We start from the raw sequence: 19,803 nt of genomic DNA, 5'->3' as shown, positions 1-19,803 counted from the left end.
CTTGAGTCAAAATAAGCACTTGAGCATCAATAGTTTTTTGGAATAAAATTAGATGGACCCGGGGTCCAAACTCTCCCATCCACCTATACTTTGGATGCACGACGCGTGGACAAAAAAACTGATCATGCGGCTATCCAGGAGACACGTCCACCACAAGCACCTGCAGTTTGGATCTTAGCAGCCTGGGAACCGGAACATGACCCACGTTCCCGTTCCCATGTTCCCACGTTCTGGAAACAGGAACGTTCCCGTTCCCATATTGTAAAATAATACCCCAAGTTTCCGGGAACGGGAACATGGCTGCTAAGGTTTGGATAAACACGGCTCGGCTCCAAGTGCACGTGCAGTTTCTAGCCCATAGTAGACCGTGCGATCATTTCCATGTACACGTGTCATACATCGGAGTGGGGTCGCATGGGATCCACGATGGACGCGGTGTCCACCCAATTTTATTCCAACCATACTTTTTTTCTACGGGATATATGCTGTGTTTTTGTTCTAAACACAAAGGATATATTATGCGGCCTCTTTCTTCCACACAAAAGGCTCGCATATATGCTGTGAGCTATTGTGCTTATCATTTCGGTATATTGGAACATGGAACATATGGGTAACGATATGCATATAATACTTTTTGGATTTGCCCCCAATTGCGGGAGAGGTTTTTCCATTCCATTTAGTGCGTGCACACTTATACCTTACCCTCATGAGCACGTCTTAAAGGTCAAGTCTTTATGTTTCGAGATTGATGAGGTCACAATGGGTCTGTTTGCTTGGTTTCCACAATTGGTCCCATATGAACGAGCTTAAAGAAAGACAGGGATTAAAATAGAAAAGCCTAGTTCATTTCCACAGAGCAAGCTTACATACGGCTTTTCCTTTCGGAAAACCCCAAGCACTTAGCACAAACCTTAAGGATTACCTTACAACCGCAGGAAGATCACGGTGACTTCCTTTATTCTAATTTACAGATAGTGGTGGAGTAATATAACGGTAGTGGAGTATTACTATTCGTGGTGGATGATTCTCAGAGTTCTTTCCTAAGGTTTGTGCTAAGTGCTTGGGGTTTTCCCGAAAGGAAAAACCATATGTAAGCTTGCTCTGTGGAAATGAATTAAGCTTTCATGTTTTAATCCCTGCCTTCTTTTAAGCTCGTTCACATGGGCGATGTCTTCTATGCTAGGGACCCTTGAGGAGAAACCTCTGCGTGTGTTGTTCTCGTGTTAGCTCTGGTAGCGGCGTTTGTAGAGAATCCTGTGTGGGCTCTATCGTCTCCCCAGACAGTTCCACCCGAAGGGAACACTTATATGCGCAAATAGGGTTCTCTACAAACGCCGCTACCAGGGCTAACACGAGAACAACACATGCAGAGGTTTCTCCTCTAGGGTCCCTAGCATAGAGACATCGCCCTATATAAACGAGCTTAAAGGAAGACAGAGATTAAAACAGAAAAGCCTAGTTCATTTCCATAGAGCAAGCTTACACACGGCTATATATATTCCTGGAGTGGCAGCTCTCTTTTGTGCAATTTGGTGCACTCACAACGATATCACTTTTGAGAAAAAAATGATATACTTCTTTAATTCATGCTGGCTACTTTCACAGGAGCCTACTGGATACGATTCTAGACACTACTGCAGCACGAAGACATAAGGAAAACAATTCGCTTGGTGCAGTGGCGGAGCCACACCCTGTTTGACCGGCAAGTGTACAATATAATATAAGTATTATACATATGTATTTATAAAAAAAGAAAAAAAATACTCATCTGATCACGCCATCATGAAAGCAGCAAGTTAGAAGGCCCAGGAAGCGGCCCACGCAGCAAGTACGTACACGCCTACACGATGGTTCTCTATTGGTTTTTGGTATTCTATAATCTGGATCCGTTCATCGGGGCTGGTTCATGAACTCACGACGCCGCCGCCCTGATGATTGGCCCCAATGCCGCTGTTGTGAGGCGTGATGGACGGCGACGCCCTGCAGGTCCTGGTGGCCGGTGCCCTTGGGCCTCTGCCTTGCTGCCTTCCATTCTCCGATCACGCATCTACAATTTGTAGTTTGCACGGCCGCGTAGTCATGGAGGCTCGCCGATTCGCTATTTGTGTTAGGTATATAAAATTTAATCTTTTGCTCTTTGTCTTTTTAGAAAATTATTGTCTAATTTCATAGCCATTTGTTAACATCACAAATAACAAATTGTTTAATATTTATACATTTATAAAGAAAAACTCGGATATTGCATCACTTTTTTCAGAAGCATCAAGCAAAAAAGGCAGCGTCAGCTACTTCTGCTTCTAATCATTCCCCCGATCCGGTTGAACGTGTGGTGGAAGAGCAGACTCATGAGAGAATTGAGGAAATTGCAAATCCTATGCCACCGCCACCGCCACCGCCTCCGCCACCGCCACAACCGTCTTCACCGCCACTGCTACAACTCAGATATTTTTTAAGTTGATGAAGATGATATAATCAAGATATTTATGTCGCTTCGAAAGCGTCGAATAAAATAGCCAGAAAAATAGCATTGTAAGTCTCCGGTTCTCTTTTATGCCTATATTTCAATTATCGGTATGACTTTTGAATAATTTATACTATATTTAGTTGATGGTTTGAACTTAATCCATTAATTTAAGCCTTATTGTGTTACTTAGTGCATATATACCGAATTACATTATCAACTTTACAATTATTACCGAATTGTATATGAATTTTTTTGGGCGGCATAGCCTAAGCTAAAATTCTAGATTCGCCACTGCTCGGTGTGCAGAGCATTTGAGGTCGTTGCTTTGAATATTTTCCGTTCCCGCAAGAATGGATTGAGAAGCAAACAATAGACTTTTCTATGATTATTTTCTAGCTCAATGGATTACCTAGAAAAGTAGAAAACTTTTTGTGAGAGCTTGTTTGCGCTCAGTCGCATAGGCGTGAGCTGTTTTCATTTTTTAGAAAAACGGATCCTGCCTATGGAGTACATCAGAGACATGTCTGTTTGCTTGTTTATTTCAGTCGGGACTTATTAATCATGGTACAGTGTTTTTTTCTCACAACAAATTAGTTGTACAAACCAGCACAAGCGGCTTATCGAAGAAGCGAAAAGGCTGCCCGTAACACGTAGGTTGTATTGCTCGACCTGTGTGCAGGACTGACGGATTACTTGCTAGAACTGTGTTCCATCGGATCACCTGTGTTGTTTGTTTACGGGAGAATCAGGATAACTAGCAAAACAAAACTGAAAAGGACGACGATATGAAGACTGAGGAGGTTGGTTGCCTTACCGACAGGATTGTGAGAATCGGCCCGAATTGGATTTCCTCCAGTGGTCCTGGTGGCTGCTACAGTGATGCTGCTATTTCCGGTATGACAACCCTGCGAACCAGTAAGCAACAAGTCATTTGCTCTGCACCATTGTATACTCACTATCAATAGAGAAGATAAAAGAGAGACGATGAATGGATCGAGACTTAGGTGGTGTTTAAATCCAGGAAGTAAAGTTTAGGGATTCCACATCGGGTGTCACATGGGGTATCACATAGGAGTGTTCGGATAATAATAATAAAACAAATTATAAAAGTCATCAGTAATCCGCGAGACGAATTTATTAAGCCTAATTAATCTGTTATTAGCACATGTGTACTGTAGCATTATATTGTCAAATCATAAACTAATTAGACTTAAAAAATTCGCATTGCAAATTAGTCGCAATATGTGCAATTAGTTTTTTTTTTGTTTATATTTAATACTCTATGTATGTATCCAAATATCCAATACGATAGGAAATAAACTTTATAGGGAGAAACTTATATATCAAGAATGACCGGCAGGAGGCGGGCTGCTGATGATTTTGATCCCTTCCTTGGATCAGGTGCCGCCTGCGGTCAACTGAATTCTCTCCCCAGATCCTGTAGTACTAGGGCTCGTTCACTTTACAAAAAAAAGTAAACCCGATGAATAGTACCATTTTCGTCTTATTTGGTAAATATTGTCCAATCGTGGATCAACTAGGCTCAAAAGATTCATCTCGTGATTTCCAACTAAACTGTGTAATTAGTTATTTTTTTATCTATATTTAATACTCCATGCAAGCGGCTAAAAATTAATATGATAGAGAGAGAGTGAAAAAACTTGGAATTTGGATGGCATCTAAACAGGCTTAGGGAGGGATGCGCGCTTGCCCGATGGCCGCCTGGATGGCTGATGTTGGTGTTGAATAGCTCTACACGGAGACATCCCTAGAGAGTCTGTTCATGTTAGGCTGCTGCGTCTGGATGCCGTAACGGAGTAAGTGAAGTTGGTGCGATGTTTCCTGTTCCTATTTGGGCTGTTATGTAAACGTCAGCACGCGTTATGTGACTGTACAAATAACCAACTTCACCGCACACGCTACGTTCTGTTCGAGTGTTCGCGTTCTGGTGTCCCACCGCCCCGCGTGAGCCGCACGCGGACACGGCAAGTCAAAAGACCAATGGGCCATGGTACTTCTAAAAAAAATAAAACGCGCTAGGCACGGAGATGGTCCTCGCCTTCCAAGATACCTACCGTGCATAAAGACTAAGGCCCCGTTTGATATGGCTTTGGCTCATGAAAAAACAGTTTTGGCTCTGGCTCATATGGAAAAGTAGCTTTTTTGGCTCTGGCTTATTTTGTACGAAAACGTTTGGCAAAACGGCTTCTCCTAGCTTTTTAGAATGTATAGAAGATGTCAATTATCCATTGTACCCTTATCTTTCTTTTTTCTTCTTTCATTTTTTTCTTTTTTCATCCTATTTTCTTTTTTTTCTCCTATTTTTCTTTTCTTTTTCTTTCCTTTCTTATTTCTATTTCCTTCTCCCCTTCTTTTCTTTTTTTCCCTCCTTTCTTTCTCTCTCTCCGGTTTCTTTCATCGGCGATGCTACAGTCTTGGAGAGGACTGTCCTTCTTCGTTTTCTCTCTCCGATTTCTCCCGAGCGCTGTGTCTGACCCGGCCCATGGGCACATGCGTATTTACGCGAAGTAAAGCAAAGATGAGCCGCAAGAAGCCACAAAAACTGGCTCACCCCCCCCCCCCCTAGTACAAGCCGGTGTCCATATTTTGCGGGGCTTATGCATGGAAGCCGGTTTGAGCGACACCCTTTGGCACGGCTTACCCATAAGCTGCTCCTGAAGCTGGTACATAAGCCGTGCCAAAGAGCACCTTAAGAGTCTGCCTTTGGTCTCCGGGGAAAAAAGCTGAAATGAACCTGACCAGCAAGTTCCAACCTCCAAAGTTCAATGAAAGACGTGCATTTATTATGCTATAGAGGCACCTTCCCCAGTCGTGGCCGCCATGCGGGGACGAACACGCCACGCCCACGTGGTCTTTGTCTTGCGAAGTTCGCCCCCATTTCTTGGTTCCGTGGGGTCGAGCTCTGAGACTGTGACCTCCACTACTCCTCCAGTGTCCAGACCAGCAGCATAAAGGAAAAAGTCTACTTAACTCCACACCTTTCATACTTAGTCTACTTCACCCCAAACTATAAAACCGTATGTTTTACCCCCTGAACTTTCCAAAACGTCTACTTTACTCCCTGGGCGGTTTTTTAACGGTGGTTTGCTACAGTACCGGTGGGTTTGCTACAGCACCAACGGTTTTGAATTTTCTTTTTTTTTATTTATTTTCGGTGAATTTTTTAAAAATCATAGTAAATCATAGAAAAATCATAAAATGAAAAATCTAATTTTATTGGACTCCACATAAGTAGATCTACACAGTGAATATATAATACGGTATGCTTTAGTACAAATTTTTTTTGTAGCTTTAGATTAATTGGAAAATCCAATTTTGTCTGTAATTAATTAGAATTTATCTATAACTAAGTTATACATAGTTCAATGAGTACGAAATTTTTACTATAGTTTAAGCATACAATAATTAGCATACCATAAAAATTTCACCATAATTGGACCATAAAAGCTGCAGCTATGAATTATTCTAATTAATTACAGACAAAATTAGATTTTCCAATTAATCTAATGCTACAGTAAAAATTTTGTACTAAAGCATACCGTATTATATATTCACTATGTAGATCTACTCATGTGGAGTCCAACAAAATTAGATTTTTTATTTTATGATTTTTTTATGATTTACTGTGATTTTTCAAAGATTCACCGAAAATAAAAATAAAAAATTCAAACACACCATTACTGTAGCAACACGCCGTGGCTGTAGCAAAATGTTGTTACTGTAGCAACCGCTGTCAAAAACCGCCGGGGGGTAAAATAGACGGTTTTGGAAAGTTCAGGGGGTAAAACAGACGGTTTCATAGTTGGAGGTGAAGTAGACCATATATGAAAGGTGGGGTTAAGTAGACTTTTTCCGCAGCATAAATCTCTCCCCAACCCCAACTGAACCGACGGCTGTGCGGCACTCTGCTTCTCTGCTGAGCGCTTCTTCTCTCTTCTTGTTACATTACACGGCAAGCGAGCGAGCGAGAGAGAGAGAGAGAGCGCGCGTTATGGAGGGCGCGGCGCAAACCTTGCTGAGCAACGCCGGGCAGCTGCTGAGTTCAGAGTACCAGCAGCTCAGTGGCGTCGGCGGCCAAGTTGTTGGGCTGCGGGACGAGCTAGACGCCATCAATGCTCTCCTCATCATGCAGTCCGAGGCAGAGGATGGGGCCGTGGACCGCTTCCTGCAGGTGTGCATGAGGCAGCTGGGCGAGGTTGCCTACGACGCGGAGGACTGCATCGACCTTTACACCCTGCGCATCAGGTCCCGGCCCACCGACGGCGTGCGCGCCTGGCTGGGACGCCTGCTCGGGACGCTCCCGTCTCGCCGCCGCCTCGCCTGTGAGATCAGAGCCCTTCGCGCCCGCACCCTCGCCATCAGCGAGCGCCAGGCGCGGTTCGGCGTCAACCGTGACGCGCTGCGCCGCTCCCCTCCTCTGCTACCCGCCCCCATGACAGTGTCCGCTCCAGCTAACGACGCCGACCGCCGCCACCGACTGGTCGGCATCGCGGAGCAGGCTGATAAACTGGCTGCACAACTGAAGGCGCCGGTTGGCGACGAGGGTGAACGCAAGGCCGTTTTATCCATCGTGGGGTTCGGTGGCCTTGGCAAGACGACGCTGGCCATGGAGGTGTGCCGGCGGCTAGAAGCGGAGTTCCCGTGGCAGGGGATGGTGTCCATGTCTCAGGCGTTCGAGCCGAGCAGGGACCTCAAGGTGTTGCTCACGAACCTTCTTCGGCAGGTCGTGAAGCCCGAAACAGCCGACGACAGGGGCATCAAGGAAGAGGCTGCCCTGGGTGCAATCGACGACCTGGATGACAACGGGCTAGCCAAAAGACTCGAGGAGCTTCTCGTGGACAAAAGGTACTACTGTACTCCTATGCTCCAAATTATACGATGTTTTGGCTTTCTAGATACCCCTTCGTTCCAAATTATAAGTCACTTTGACTTTTTTTTTCCATCCATATTGCTATGTATCTATACATGTACCAAAAATGTCAAAACGACTTATAATTTGGAACGGAGAAAACACGTAGTTTTTGTTACGTGCGCCTCTAAATTAAAGGAGCTTCCAATTTACACTATCTAATGATAAAAGTGACTTCCCACGGACCATGGTAGTTCTAATGATATCATATTTACACTATCTATTACTATTATAGTCTTCCTTTGAAAAGTTCACATTAACCCTAATTAGAAGTACAATGCCTGTAATGATTGTCACTATTGGATTTATTCTGTTTTTCTAATTACCACATCTGACATTGTGAAAAGATTCAAAAGTTACACCTTAAACTTAATTCTAAATTTCCCGCTTCTATTATTATGAAAATTGTGAAAATAATATAAGGCATGCCCTTAATCTTCATCCTAACTAACCATGCATCTATGCCACTATGAAAGTATAGGGTCATAAATTTGCATTTAAATCACCGGCCCAACCATTGTTGTAAATAACCTAAAGTAACCTATAGCAATGTCGTTACACTAGTAGAGAACAAACTTTTCATTTGGATCGGTTTTTGGCTTTAGTCTCGGCCATATTTGGGCCTAGGACCAAAGAGAGGATTAGTCTCGATTGGGGCAACCAATTGGGACTAAAGTCACCTGCCCAATGGCCAGAGCCGTAGGCTTTTACATGAGGGAACCTCTAGTCCAGGTTATGAAAAATAACATAAAGTAATTGTCTAAATTTGCATCTACCTACATCTATCATTTATAAAATACCAAAATACTAATATATGTGCTTATACAATATCCTCCTCTGACTTCTTAAATATAGAAACAAACTAACTTAAGTAATACAATCATGATGTCAGTCACCATTCGCACCAAGGTCCCATTTGGTGGAGCTCAGGCCGGCTTGGCTCTAGCTCCTCCTTGGGCAGTGTAGCAAAAAGTTATTTTATGTTTCTTATCAAAATAAACTAAAAACCGTATTTTTTGCTTCACCGGCTCTGGTTTCTCCACGCACTATAGCAAGGAGTTGAAGTCATGACAAACATGACCTTGTATACATATTTGTATAAGAAACAATGGTCACATATCTATTTCTAGGTCAAGCATATTAGTTGAAACTAAGGTTTTAGCTAAGTATATGTCAAATACACATAGAGACGTGTGGCAATCACTACTATAGTTTGCAACCGCTTCCAATCAAACGCCTCCGTTAATGCAGATTAACGGAGGCGGTTGCTTTGCCCACCTCAGGCGGAATCAATTAACGGACCTCCGTTAATGTTCTCCAGAAAATCCAAAAAACCAAAAAACTTGCAACTTTGGAGAGTTAAACCCACAACTTGGTGCTCAACACTACCACATCTCTACCACTGAACCACACACTAATTCATGTCTCTATATAATATGTTATTATTTTATATCAATATTTTGTAATCTTATATTGAATACTTTGGTTACTAAATGAACTCAAATGGAAAAACTTTTAACTATAAAGTTTTAAATCTTGTTAAGTACTATAACTTTGGTGTGGGATGTATCTCCATCAGAGATAGTTTGAAAATTTTTAAAAATTGAGTCTCAAAACATGTGAATTTCAAAAACACATATTTGAGACTCTAGATGACTTTAAATCAGAAACTTGTCAATATCAAATATGTAGATTGGGTCGGCCACTAGAACTTTGGTATTAACTATGTGAACATTTGAGATCGTTTAGGAATTCTAAATTTTAAATTTCAAAATCTCTAACATTCGAACACGTATTTGGGACTATAAATATCTTCAAATTAAAAACTTTTCAACTACAAAGTTGTAGATTCTATTGAGAACTTTAACTTTTGTATAGACCATGTCAACATACAAGATCGTTTGATAATTTTAAATTTCAAATTTCAAAATCTGTGCATTTACAACAATATTTTGGGACCCTAAACAGTTTCAATTCAAAAACTTTTCAACTACAAAGTTGTAGATCTTGTCGAGAGCTATAATTTTGATATAAAGTTTGCCTTCATCCGAGTTCATATGAAAAAGTTTTGATTTATTTTTTGTTGCAATCATTAATTGAGGCATACATCTTAAGGCACCCAGCTCCATAAATCGATTTATGGAGGCAGACCCTTAGAACGACCGCCTCTGAAAAAAACGACCGCCTCTGAAAATAAACGATTAACGGAGAAAGACGTCTTAAGTTGCCCGCTTCAGTTAATGGATTAACAGAGGCGAATGCTTAATGCTGCTCGCCTCTGTTGAGCATTAACCGAGAGACGGGTGCTCGGCCGGTGGCCCTACCACCTATTAACGGAGGTGACCATCTAGCCTACCCACCTCAGATAATAAAATGGCTCTGTCTCGCAAAATCTTTTCTATAGTAGTGAATGTGGAAAACAATGAATGGGTATTAAAAAGTATATAGTAAGTATAATTGGAAACTAAAATCTATTACAACTAGGAAAAGATAAGAAAATATCTATATAAATACCGTGTTAGAACACGAAGAATTTGATAGGAAAAATGCAAGTAGTTTGAATAGATGCGGCCTAAACTTATCTATGAATTTCTAACACTTCCCACTCTTCTAATATGTATAGAGCATGAGTTGATAGACTAGTATAAGAAATAATAATAATTGCACTTCCCACTCTTGTAACCTTGTTCTGCAAAAATAAAGAGACTACACATAAACATTTTCATACATTTTGCACATGAGGGGTCATAAATTGCCTTCTGAATATATGGCTAAACTAACTATATTACATATGCTTAAACCAGGTACCTCATAGTGATTGATGATGTTTGGAGTGTGCGAGCATGGGAGGCAATCCAATCCAAGCTACCAGAGAACAACAAGGGCAGTAGAATCATCTTGACCACTCGGATAGAAACAGTGGCCAATGCATGCAGTCCTGCTAGTTTTAGTGGCCTTTGCATTCATAAAATGGAACCCCTTAAGCTTGAAGATTCCAAGAAGTTGTTCGTCAGTAGAGTGTTTGGCTCCATGGATGTCGCTTACCCCAAGGAGTTTGAAGATGTAATGAGCGACATCTTGAAAAAATGCGGTGGGCTGCCATTGGCCATTATCAGCATTGCTAGTGTTTTGGTAGGGTACAAATCACCAGGAGGCAAAGATAAGTGGGATAGAGTCTGTAAATCACTTGGTTCTCAAATGGAGATCCACCCTACTCTTGAGGGGATGAAGCATATAGTCACACTTAGCTACAATCACCTCCCACATGAGCTCAAGGGTTGCATGATGTACTTTAGCATTTTTCCAGAGGACTATGTGATCAGAAAGGTCCGACTATTGAACAGATGGATGGCTGAAGGATTGGTTCATCAAAAGCGGGGGTTGACTATGTGGGAAGTTGCAGAGTCTTACTTGGACGAACTCTTGAGTAGGAACATGATTGAAGAAGCAGGCCAATTGGGTGGTTATGCCTGGAGGGAGCAAACATATAGGGTGCATGACATGCTTCTTGAGGTCATGGTGTCCAAGTCCTTGGAAGCTAACTTTCTTAGCCTGCATGGAGGGCAGTATAAGGGGATGTTGTATGACAAGATCCGTCGCCTCTCCATCCATGCTGACGTAGAAAGTGTAGATTCTGTAGCAAAGAGAAATGTTGAAGGCCACCGAGGCGAGGATAACTTGAACATACAACATGTTCGATCACTGAGCATGTTCCAGCTCCATGGGCAACACAAGCTCCTAAAAACGCTAGGCAACTTTGTCCTCTTGAGGGTGCTTGACCTAGAAGACTGTGAGGGAGTAACAAACAAGCATGTAAGGTACGCCTGCAATCTGTACCTACTTAGGTTCCTAAGCTTGAGGGCCACAAACATAAGCAAGGTGCCTAGGCAGATTGGGAATCTAGAGCATTTACAGATGCTTGATCTAGCTTACACGCTTCTTACTAGACTACCAAAAACTATCACAAAGCTGGAGAAACTCGAGTACATACGGTTTTCCAACAAGGATAAACATTTGGGTACTATGTGGACTATGCCCCGAGGAATAAACAAAATGAAGGCTCTACATGTGCTGCGTAGGGTATCTCTTGGGAATGACTCTAAAGTTGCCCAAGAGGTAGGTGAACTTGAGGAACTAGAAGAGTTAACAATATCCATCAACATCAACAAGGCCATTGATGAGGAGGTTCTCAAAGAACTTGCTCTGTCCATAAGTAAGATGCACTCCCTACGGTGGCTCAGTATCGGACGACATGGAAGTAGTAATGATGATGGCAAGATACTAAACTTTCTCCATCACCTACCAACACCACCACGACTCCTCCAAAACCTTTGGATCAGAGGTGACATTGCCAATGGGTTGCCTAGATGGATCGGGTCACTCACACATCTTGTTAGTTTTTCTACTAAGATTACAACCCTTACTGATGATAAGCTCTTTGGCGTCCTGTGTATGCTGCCCAACCTGAAGACATTGTGCGTGTTTTGGGACTGCTACAGCGGGGATGAGCTGGTTGCACGCACCATCCACAAATTTCTGGTGCTCAGGGACCTGATACTTGGAGGTTATCTACCCAAAGTTATTCGGTTTGAGGAAGAATCGATGGAAATGCTTGAGATGCTTGAACTTCGCTTTGACGGTAGGTCCAGACACGTGGCAGAGAGGAGCATCGTTGGCATTGAACACTTGACCAACCTGAAAAAGGTTAAGCTCGTCTGTGAAGGTGACTATCATGCACCAGTTGACATAGTAATTGAGCAGATGAAGGCTGAGAATGATAGGCGCTCGAGGTCCAACCAATTCGATATTGCAGTTAAATATTGGTGATTGTTGTATCGTCTTAATTACTACTGTTGAGAACATCCAAGCTGGTTCTCCGGCCATGTCTCTTTTGTACCCTTTATAGTACTGCTGCTTTTCCTCCTAATGTTATGTAGTCTTCCCCAAAAAAAAGAGTTCCCTTGTCTTTATGGAAAACGTACTAGTTTGTGTGTACACTGTTGTGCACTTGTGATTTCAGGTGAGCCTTCCACAGACTTGTGTTTGTGTTGGACATTACACGCGCTACTTGATGTTTGTAGGTACCTCCCGCAGTGCGAATTAAGGGACCCGACTACCAGAGCCCTGCTTCCCAAATCTCAGTTCCCCTTCCTGCTGACGCCTGCCGCGCCCATGGTAGTGCCTATCCCGCCTAATTCGGCAATTGGCACTTGGCTTGGCGGCTTCGCGTCGGAACAAACGACTACCAGGCTGCAGCGCAAGGGACCATCCCCCTATGGTTATGTCTCTCTGTGTCTCTGCCCTCGTCCCGCGCACCGCCAAGCCAAAGGTCTAGAACGAGGGGCCTCCTCTGTCCTCTGCTTGATGACCAAAGGATGGCGGAAGGTTGGTTTTTCTGGTCTCTTAATTCATTTTGGGACAGCGCTCTACTTTCCCTTGCTATGAAGGCGGCTGTACTTTCTGGTGTTTTGCTACCAATGCCGGAAGCGCATGCAGGGCAGGTCACAGCCCAATCAACAACAACTCCAAGCCACAAAGTCGCCTAACAAGAGTGCGACATCTCCATGGACCGTAGTCCCGAGAGCACAGGAGCTGACGTGCAGCTGCAGCCTTGTTCTCCCTGGCATCAGTAGCAAAGCACCGTTGCTCCTACACGATGAGGAGGGTCTCCTGGCGTGGAAGACGGAGGGAGGGCCTGCCCAATGCGCGTGCAGGGGAGTATCGCAACGGCTACGGCAGCATGAGGTTGCTGCTTTGCTTCGACGACTTTATGGTGAGCTGTGTTAGCATTGCTCAAAAGGATGATCCTAATCCTGTATCACAGAGTTAAGCAATGAACGCGAAACTGGGCCACGACGAGGAAGTCACACTAGGTGGCCCAGCCCAACTCATGCACTACCGGGCTAGGGTCGTGTCTGGCTAGCGTGGATCAACTCATGCATCAGGGCTTATTCAGATACACTCGTTATCTCAATCCACCTCTGTTGGAGTGCATTGAGATGAAGATGAAAATTAAAATAAGTTTCATCTCAATTCACTCAAAATACGAGTGTATCCAAACAAAACCTTGGATAGTGTCGCGTGGCCTGGATCAAGCCTAAATAGGCGGGTTGAATCGTGTATGCCTGACGGACTGCCATCAGTCGCTAGTACTTATTCAAGCGAGTGATGAACACTACTAGTGCCTACGTTAAAGGAGGCGGTCAAAATGGCTTGACGGAGGCGGACAGGGCATCCGCCTCCGATTAAGTGTATGCGTTAATGGCGCTTTACGGAGGCGGGTGCCTTGGCCGCCTCCATCAACCATATTAACGTAGACGGCTGCCTTAAGGAGACCGCCTATGTTAATATGCTTTAACGAAGGCGGTCGTTAGAAGGCACCCGCCTCTGTTCAAGGATTAACGGAGATGGCCCTGTTTAAAAAATATTTTTTGCCATTTTATTTGAATTTGAATTCTGTTTTCACAGTTTAAACACAGACAAAGATATATAATATTGTGGAGATCCCTTTTATGCTCCTTTTTAATATTGTCGCAGATATGTTAAGAGTCATCATAAAGAGGGTGAAGGATGATTGGCGGATCAATGGTATAGTACCACATCTAGTTAATGACGGCTTATCTATTCAATAATATGCAGACCAACAGTTCAAAAAAAATATGGATATGACACCATTCTTTTTATGAACATCATCTTGAAGAAAGCTCATAATATGAAGCTCTAGCTTTGTGTGCATTCGAGGAGGTGTTAGGTCTCAAAATAAATTTCCATAAAAGCAGGGTTGTATTGCTTTGGAGATGTCCAATATATTCCGCTGCAGAGTGGGTAATCTTCCAATCAATTATTTAGTTTTTTCCATTATAAGAAATAAAGAAAAAAAATTTGGAAGAAAGTGGAGGAGTGGTTTGAGAATATACTCAGTAGTTGGAAAGATAAACACCGAGTTCCTAATATCTTCTTCCTAAAAATATGAAGTTTTACAACTCCTAAAAAAGTATTAGAAAGAATAAAGAAGGTCATCTCCAAGAGTTTTTAATAATCCACTCCTAAAATATAGAAGACAATTTTACATCAGGAATCCTATACTATTTTTAAATTATCCTAACCACTTTTATATATTGTTTCTCTCTTGTACATTTGCATCAGGAACTCTTTCCTACTCTTTATCCTTTCCACGCCCTTCCAACTTTAGATTGCCCGACAAACACGCGCGGGAGAGACAAGATACGCGCGACTCGGAAGCGCGTAACTTTACGCGGAACAGGGTGACTTTTCTCAAGTTCTAAAAGATTAGGAGGATGGATTAGGAGTTGTTGGAGAGGGGTTTTTTCTCATCTTGATAAAAACCAAGGATTAGGAAGGGATTTAGGGAACTGTTGGAGATGCTCTATGAAGATTAAGCATGATTTCCTTCATTTTGGATCATTCATTCACTACAAGGATTCCCCCCTAATGCCACGCCACACGATTGCAACACTACTAATTTGGTTGCCATAGAGGGGTCGTATTGCAACCTTTTCGTGAAATCGTTGCAATATGTGCCTATAATGCAACGGACTAAATGTGTTGCAATATGTGTGATTTGTCGTTTCAAGAGTCTGCTACTGCAACCATTTTAGAATTTTGCGATTAGTTGGTATTATTGCCATGGCGCTTTGGAATTGCATTAGTATTGATTTTTCGTTGCAATTACTTGGTGTTATTGCAACTATATTGGATTTGGTTGCTTTTGCTTATAACTATTGCCATGGTTATTCTGGGTTGCAATAGTCTTCAGTGGTGCTGCAATTGCTAGGTGGTTATTGCAACAAGAATTCTGAAATGGTTGCAGTAGCATGTTCCTATTGCCATGGTTTTTTTGGGTTGCAATAATCTTCTATGGCGTTGCAATTGTTAAGTACTAAAGTATTTGGTGGGCCTTTCTTTGTCTAGGACCCAACAACATATGTGAACGTTATGTTGGTTAGATATGCATGCGACTCTCCCCATCGATCGGTCGTCGTCATCTGGATCGGGCACACCTGGCCAGCAGCCTTCGGCTGGCTCCCTAGATGTGTCGTCTCCTAGAACGCAAGTCAGGCCCGGTCATAAGGGGGGTCGAGCTCTGCGGCCACATTGGGCCCTCGAGGCCAAGGGACCAACCCCATATATATCATCTGTTAGATATGTTCCCATGTGTTGCAGGTTGTCACGATTTTTTCCATGCCTAATATTTTACTTTGTTTATTTAATTAATACTCATAAGCTGTTTTAATCATTTTAGAAAAATAATAGAAAGCTAATAAATAATAGAAAACAATAGTAAGCAAGGGGTCTAATCCTATACATGTATACTCCGTATTCTAAAAAAAACGCCCAACCAATCTCATAACAGGTATGTCTTCAAAAAAAATCTCGTAACAGGAACCTACGAGACCCGGTCGAAAAAAAAGAAACCTACGACATGTTTCCTTCTGAGTTACGCACGCCAAAAAAAAAGGCCCAGCGAATCGTAACAGCTACGAGACCCGGTCAAGAAAAACCTACGAGAGGTTTGCCTTTTGAGTTCGGCACGCCGCTGCCGCTCCTCTCCATCGATCGGACGTTCGGTGATTTTGGTGGTTCAATTGTTTCTCGCCGAGTCGCTCCAATGCGGTGATCCGATCGCCGCTCCATTGCGCGGTCGTCGGCCGTTGCGACGTCGCCGGCGGCCGGCAGCCCAACTCACGTAGCCACGTACGTGACTCCTACGCAAGCGACGAGTCCACGTCAGGTGTTCCAGGTACGGTTCGTTTGCCCAGTTGCTCCTACTTCCCTTTGTTGATCTACAAAAAATAATCAATGTTTAATTTACCTCCAATTTTTTTTCTCTCCTTTGGCGCTGCTTGCTGCCTTTGTATATAGGTAGTTCCCTAGCTTCCTGCCTTCCTTGATCAATCGGCTATTGGGCATTGGCCATCGCCAATCGTTGCCGGCGTGCTGTGTACTGCGCTGCGCTCAGGCCTCCGCCATCCTGGCCTTGTGCGCTGCGCGCCCTGCTGCTTGCCTGCTCGTGCCAACTGCCAAAAACCAGGGACGTGCTGCTTGCCTGATTGGCTGATTGCCTCTCTCTGTCCAATTCCATCAGGCATCATCCGATCCAGGTAATTTAATTTATTCTATATTTATATCTTTTTTGTTTGTATATTTCATGCTTTAGAGGACAATGCTCTGTATTTTAGTCCCTTCAGTTTTAATAAAATAGCTGGGGAGCAACGCTCCACAGTTTTCAGTTCAAAGAGAATTTACCTCCAATCATATATTTATTTACCTCCAATTTGTATTCTTCAGAGGACAAGATTTGGCAATCCCATAAGACATACGGTTCAAAGTGCGTACGTGCAGTTAGGGCATTCTGATCTAAGAGTTGAGACTATTTAGTGGATAATCATTATCTCAAGTTGTCAACTAGGTAATTTACAAACTTTTGATACCTTTGTATATATTTAGTGGATAATCATTATCTCAAGTTGTCAACGACGGTGCTCATGATCAGTGGGGCGATGCGGATGGTGGTGCTAATACGACAAATAAGAAGTGTGTCCCACATAAAATCCTACGGTACTTTCTTACTCCTCAGCTTCGAAGATTATATATGAACGAGAGCACATCATCACAAATGCGATGACATAAGGAAGAATTGGTCAATGATGGCAAAATGCGTCACCCTGCTGACTCGAAGGCATGGAAGCACGTGGATAGGAAGTATGAATGGTTTGCAAAGGACGCTCGGAATATTAGGCTGGGTCTTGCTTCTGATGGCTTCAACCCCTTTGGCATGCAAAATGTTACATACACCACATGGCTTGTTATCCTAATCCCTTACAATTTGCCTCCTTGGTTGTTTGAGAAACAACCTTATTCGATGATGTCGATGTTGATACCCGATAAAAAATCTCCTGGAATGAATATTGATGTATATTTGAGGCCCCTCATTGATGAGCTGAAGGAGCTTTGGGAAAAGGGTATTGATACATGGGATGATAAGGTAAAGAAGAATTTTAAACTACATGCTATTATGCTTTGGACAATTAATGACTTTCCAGCATATGCGATGCTTTCTGGTTGCAGCACAAAAGGCAAATTTGCATGTCCATACTGCCACAAGGATACAAATTATTTGTGGTTGAAATTTGGGAACAAGCACTGCTACATGGGACATCATCATTTTTTGCCCTCAGACCATCCATGGCGCATGAACAAGATCAGCTTCAACAATGAGGTGGAAACTAGGGAGGCTCCAGTACCACTGTCTTGTCAACAGGTATTGGAGCAGTATGAAACTTTTGATCAAGTGAGTTTTGGAAAGGCGGCATCAAAAAAGAGGAAGCGTGATGAAGATAAAAGATGGCACAATTGGAGGAAGAAGGGTATTTTCTTTGAGCTCCTTTACTGTTCTTCTTTGCTCATAAGGCATAATTTGGACGTGATGCACATTGAGAAAAACATATGCGAGAGCATATTGGGTACTTTGCTTAAAATGGAAGGTAAATGTAAGGACAACGAGAAGGCCCGGCTTGACATGGAACAGCTAGGGATAAGGCAAGATCAGCATCCTGTGATTGAAGAAGATAATTGTACGGAAGAACTAAAAAAATAGTATAAAGAATCTTAATAAACGACACGAGGAGCACTTTGTAAGGTGGTTCGAGGACAAGGTTAGTTCTATTTCTTTATTTTTTTATTCCATGTGATGGTTAGAACCATGTACTAATTAACAAAGACATTTGTTTTCAAACTGGGTTTGCAGATCACCAAACTATATGAGAAAGGGGAAGCAAGTGAACTGATGTATGCCCTTTCTCAAGGACCGGACCATCGAGCTCGTGTGTTCAATAGATGCTACATCAATAACTGGCTATTTCGAATGACTGCCATTGAGAGAAACCTCGTCACACAAAACAGTGGTGTGCTTGTGAGGGGTGATGGTACTACTGGCAACATGACCTAGTATGGAGTGATTAGAAGAATTATCTCACTCGAATTCCCTACACAAAAAGAAGTTGTATTGTTTCAGTATGATTGGTATGATGTGCCGGCTGCCAGTACCAGCAGAAGTAGATGATACAGTAGGGATAAATATGGTGTTATCAATATCGATACTTCCAGGTTCCGATATTCAAATGAACCTTACATTCTGGCGACACAGGCTGAACCGGTGTTTTTCTGTCAACCTCGTGAGCAGGCCGGGATGGTCCAGTGTTGTTGCAGTGAGACCAAGAAATTTGTTTGCCATGCCAGACGCAGAAAATGAGGGTGACATGGAAGTCGACTTGATGTGGGAATCCAAGACATGAATTTAGTAGGCTGAAATGAGGATTTGTCTAATTGGACAAGAGCAGACAAGGAAGGCACAACTGGTGATGCCTCCGTTATTAATCAGGTGCGTGGCGAAGCAGTTCCCGAACCAGATGATGCAGTCTTACTTGATGAGGATGATGACGACGAAGATGACACCTACATTGATGATGGAGTTGTTGCACCAGTCACTAGTAGAGAACAGACCTTTGATCCTCGGCCAAAATGGGCTGTAGTCCCAGAATTTTTCGCCCCCGGGACTAGAAATACCTTTAGTCCCGGTTGGAGGCTCCAACCGGGACTAAAGGTCCCTGCCCAACGGCTACTGCGCCAGACAGAGGTGGCAGGGACCTTTAGTCCCGGTTGGAGCCTCCAACCAGGACTAAAGGTATACTTTTACTCCCGGTTGGTGGATCCAACCGGGAGTAAAGGTCTACTCGCGGGCCATGGCTGCGCCCGGGGTTGGAAAGTTACCTTTAGTCCCGGTTGGATCCACCAACCGGGACTAAAGGTCTCCCCTTTATATATCGGCCGTCTCCTTCTTCCTCCCCGAGCCCGAGCTCAGCGTATTTTGAAGCTCACTGCAGTAGTGTTCTTGCTTCCTCCCTCCCTCCATTGTTCCTCCATCCATTCTTCGATTCCTCCGTCGATTTCTTTGATTTCTCCGTCGATTCTTCAGCTGTAAAGGTTACCAATCTCATACTCTCATTTTTCACCATTGTCTTATCTCATTTTGTTCACTATATATATATATATATATATATGGTTCTTTATTGTGGTTTTTTTCATTTGTAAGCAATTTGAGCTCAAAATCACTACAAGCTTGCATATTTACATGAAAGAAGGTTAAAGTAGCTAGTTGAACTTGCGGACCGTGTTCATCTCGGCGACCATGTTCTCTGCCGAGCGGTAACGGACGTCAAGGAGGAGCTTTGATTCTATGAGGGAGAGCGGCAACGGCCGTGGAAGACCGTGTTCCCTTCCTTGTAGAATCGGAGCTCTTCCTTACCAAGTACGGTGCCGTCCGGTGGAGAAATGCTCGCCGAGATGATCACGTAAGCAAGTTCAACTAGTACGGATGGTTATTTATTCA

General features: G+C 43.2%; 1 protein-coding gene across 3 annotated transcripts; it reads left to right on the top strand.

Moving 5' to 3' along the window:
* The first annotated feature begins 6,385 nt into the window (after window positions 1-6,385).
* LOC136541496 (disease resistance protein Pik-2-like) lies at window positions 6,386-18,955 on the top strand. Of its 3 annotated transcripts, none has more exons than XM_066533406.1 (7): window positions 6,386-7,330; window positions 10,199-16,155; window positions 16,282-16,516; window positions 16,704-16,824; window positions 16,909-17,400; window positions 17,484-18,070; window positions 18,163-18,955. In XM_066533406.1, exons 1-2 carry the CDS (start codon window positions 6,477-6,479, stop codon window positions 12,219-12,221), a joined length of 2,877 nt encoding a protein of 958 aa, XP_066389503.1. In that variant the 5' UTR covers window positions 6,386-6,476; the 3' UTR covers window positions 12,222-16,155; window positions 16,282-16,516; window positions 16,704-16,824; window positions 16,909-17,400; window positions 17,484-18,070; window positions 18,163-18,955. The 3 variants fall into 3 exon arrangements, with proteins under 3 accessions (XP_066389503.1, XP_066389504.1, XP_066389502.1); XM_066533407.1 differs by having other exon boundaries at window positions 16,278-16,516; window positions 16,993-17,400; XM_066533405.1 differs by having other exon boundaries at window positions 16,278-16,516.
* Window positions 18,956-19,803: the final 848 nt, after the last annotated feature.

This window comes from Miscanthus floridulus, chromosome 3 (genome assembly GCF_019320115.1).
Source record: "Miscanthus floridulus cultivar M001 chromosome 3, ASM1932011v1, whole genome shotgun sequence".
NCBI lineage: Eukaryota > Viridiplantae > Streptophyta > Magnoliopsida > Poales > Poaceae > Miscanthus > Miscanthus floridulus.
Note: the sequence above shows the minus strand (reverse complement) of the source record. Positions and strands in the feature narration are given on the sequence as shown.

What these genes read in the sequence shown, in the direction of transcription:
- LOC136541496 (XM_066533406.1), top strand. Translation starts at nt 6,477, where the DNA reads ATGGAGGGCGCGGCGCAAACCTTGCTGAGCAACGCCGGGCAGCTGCTG. An exon ending in GAGCTTCTCGTGGACAAAAG is followed by an intron (nt 7,331 to 10,198) that starts GTACTACTGTAC and finishes TGCTTAAACCAG; the next exon opens with GTACCTCATAGTGATTGATG.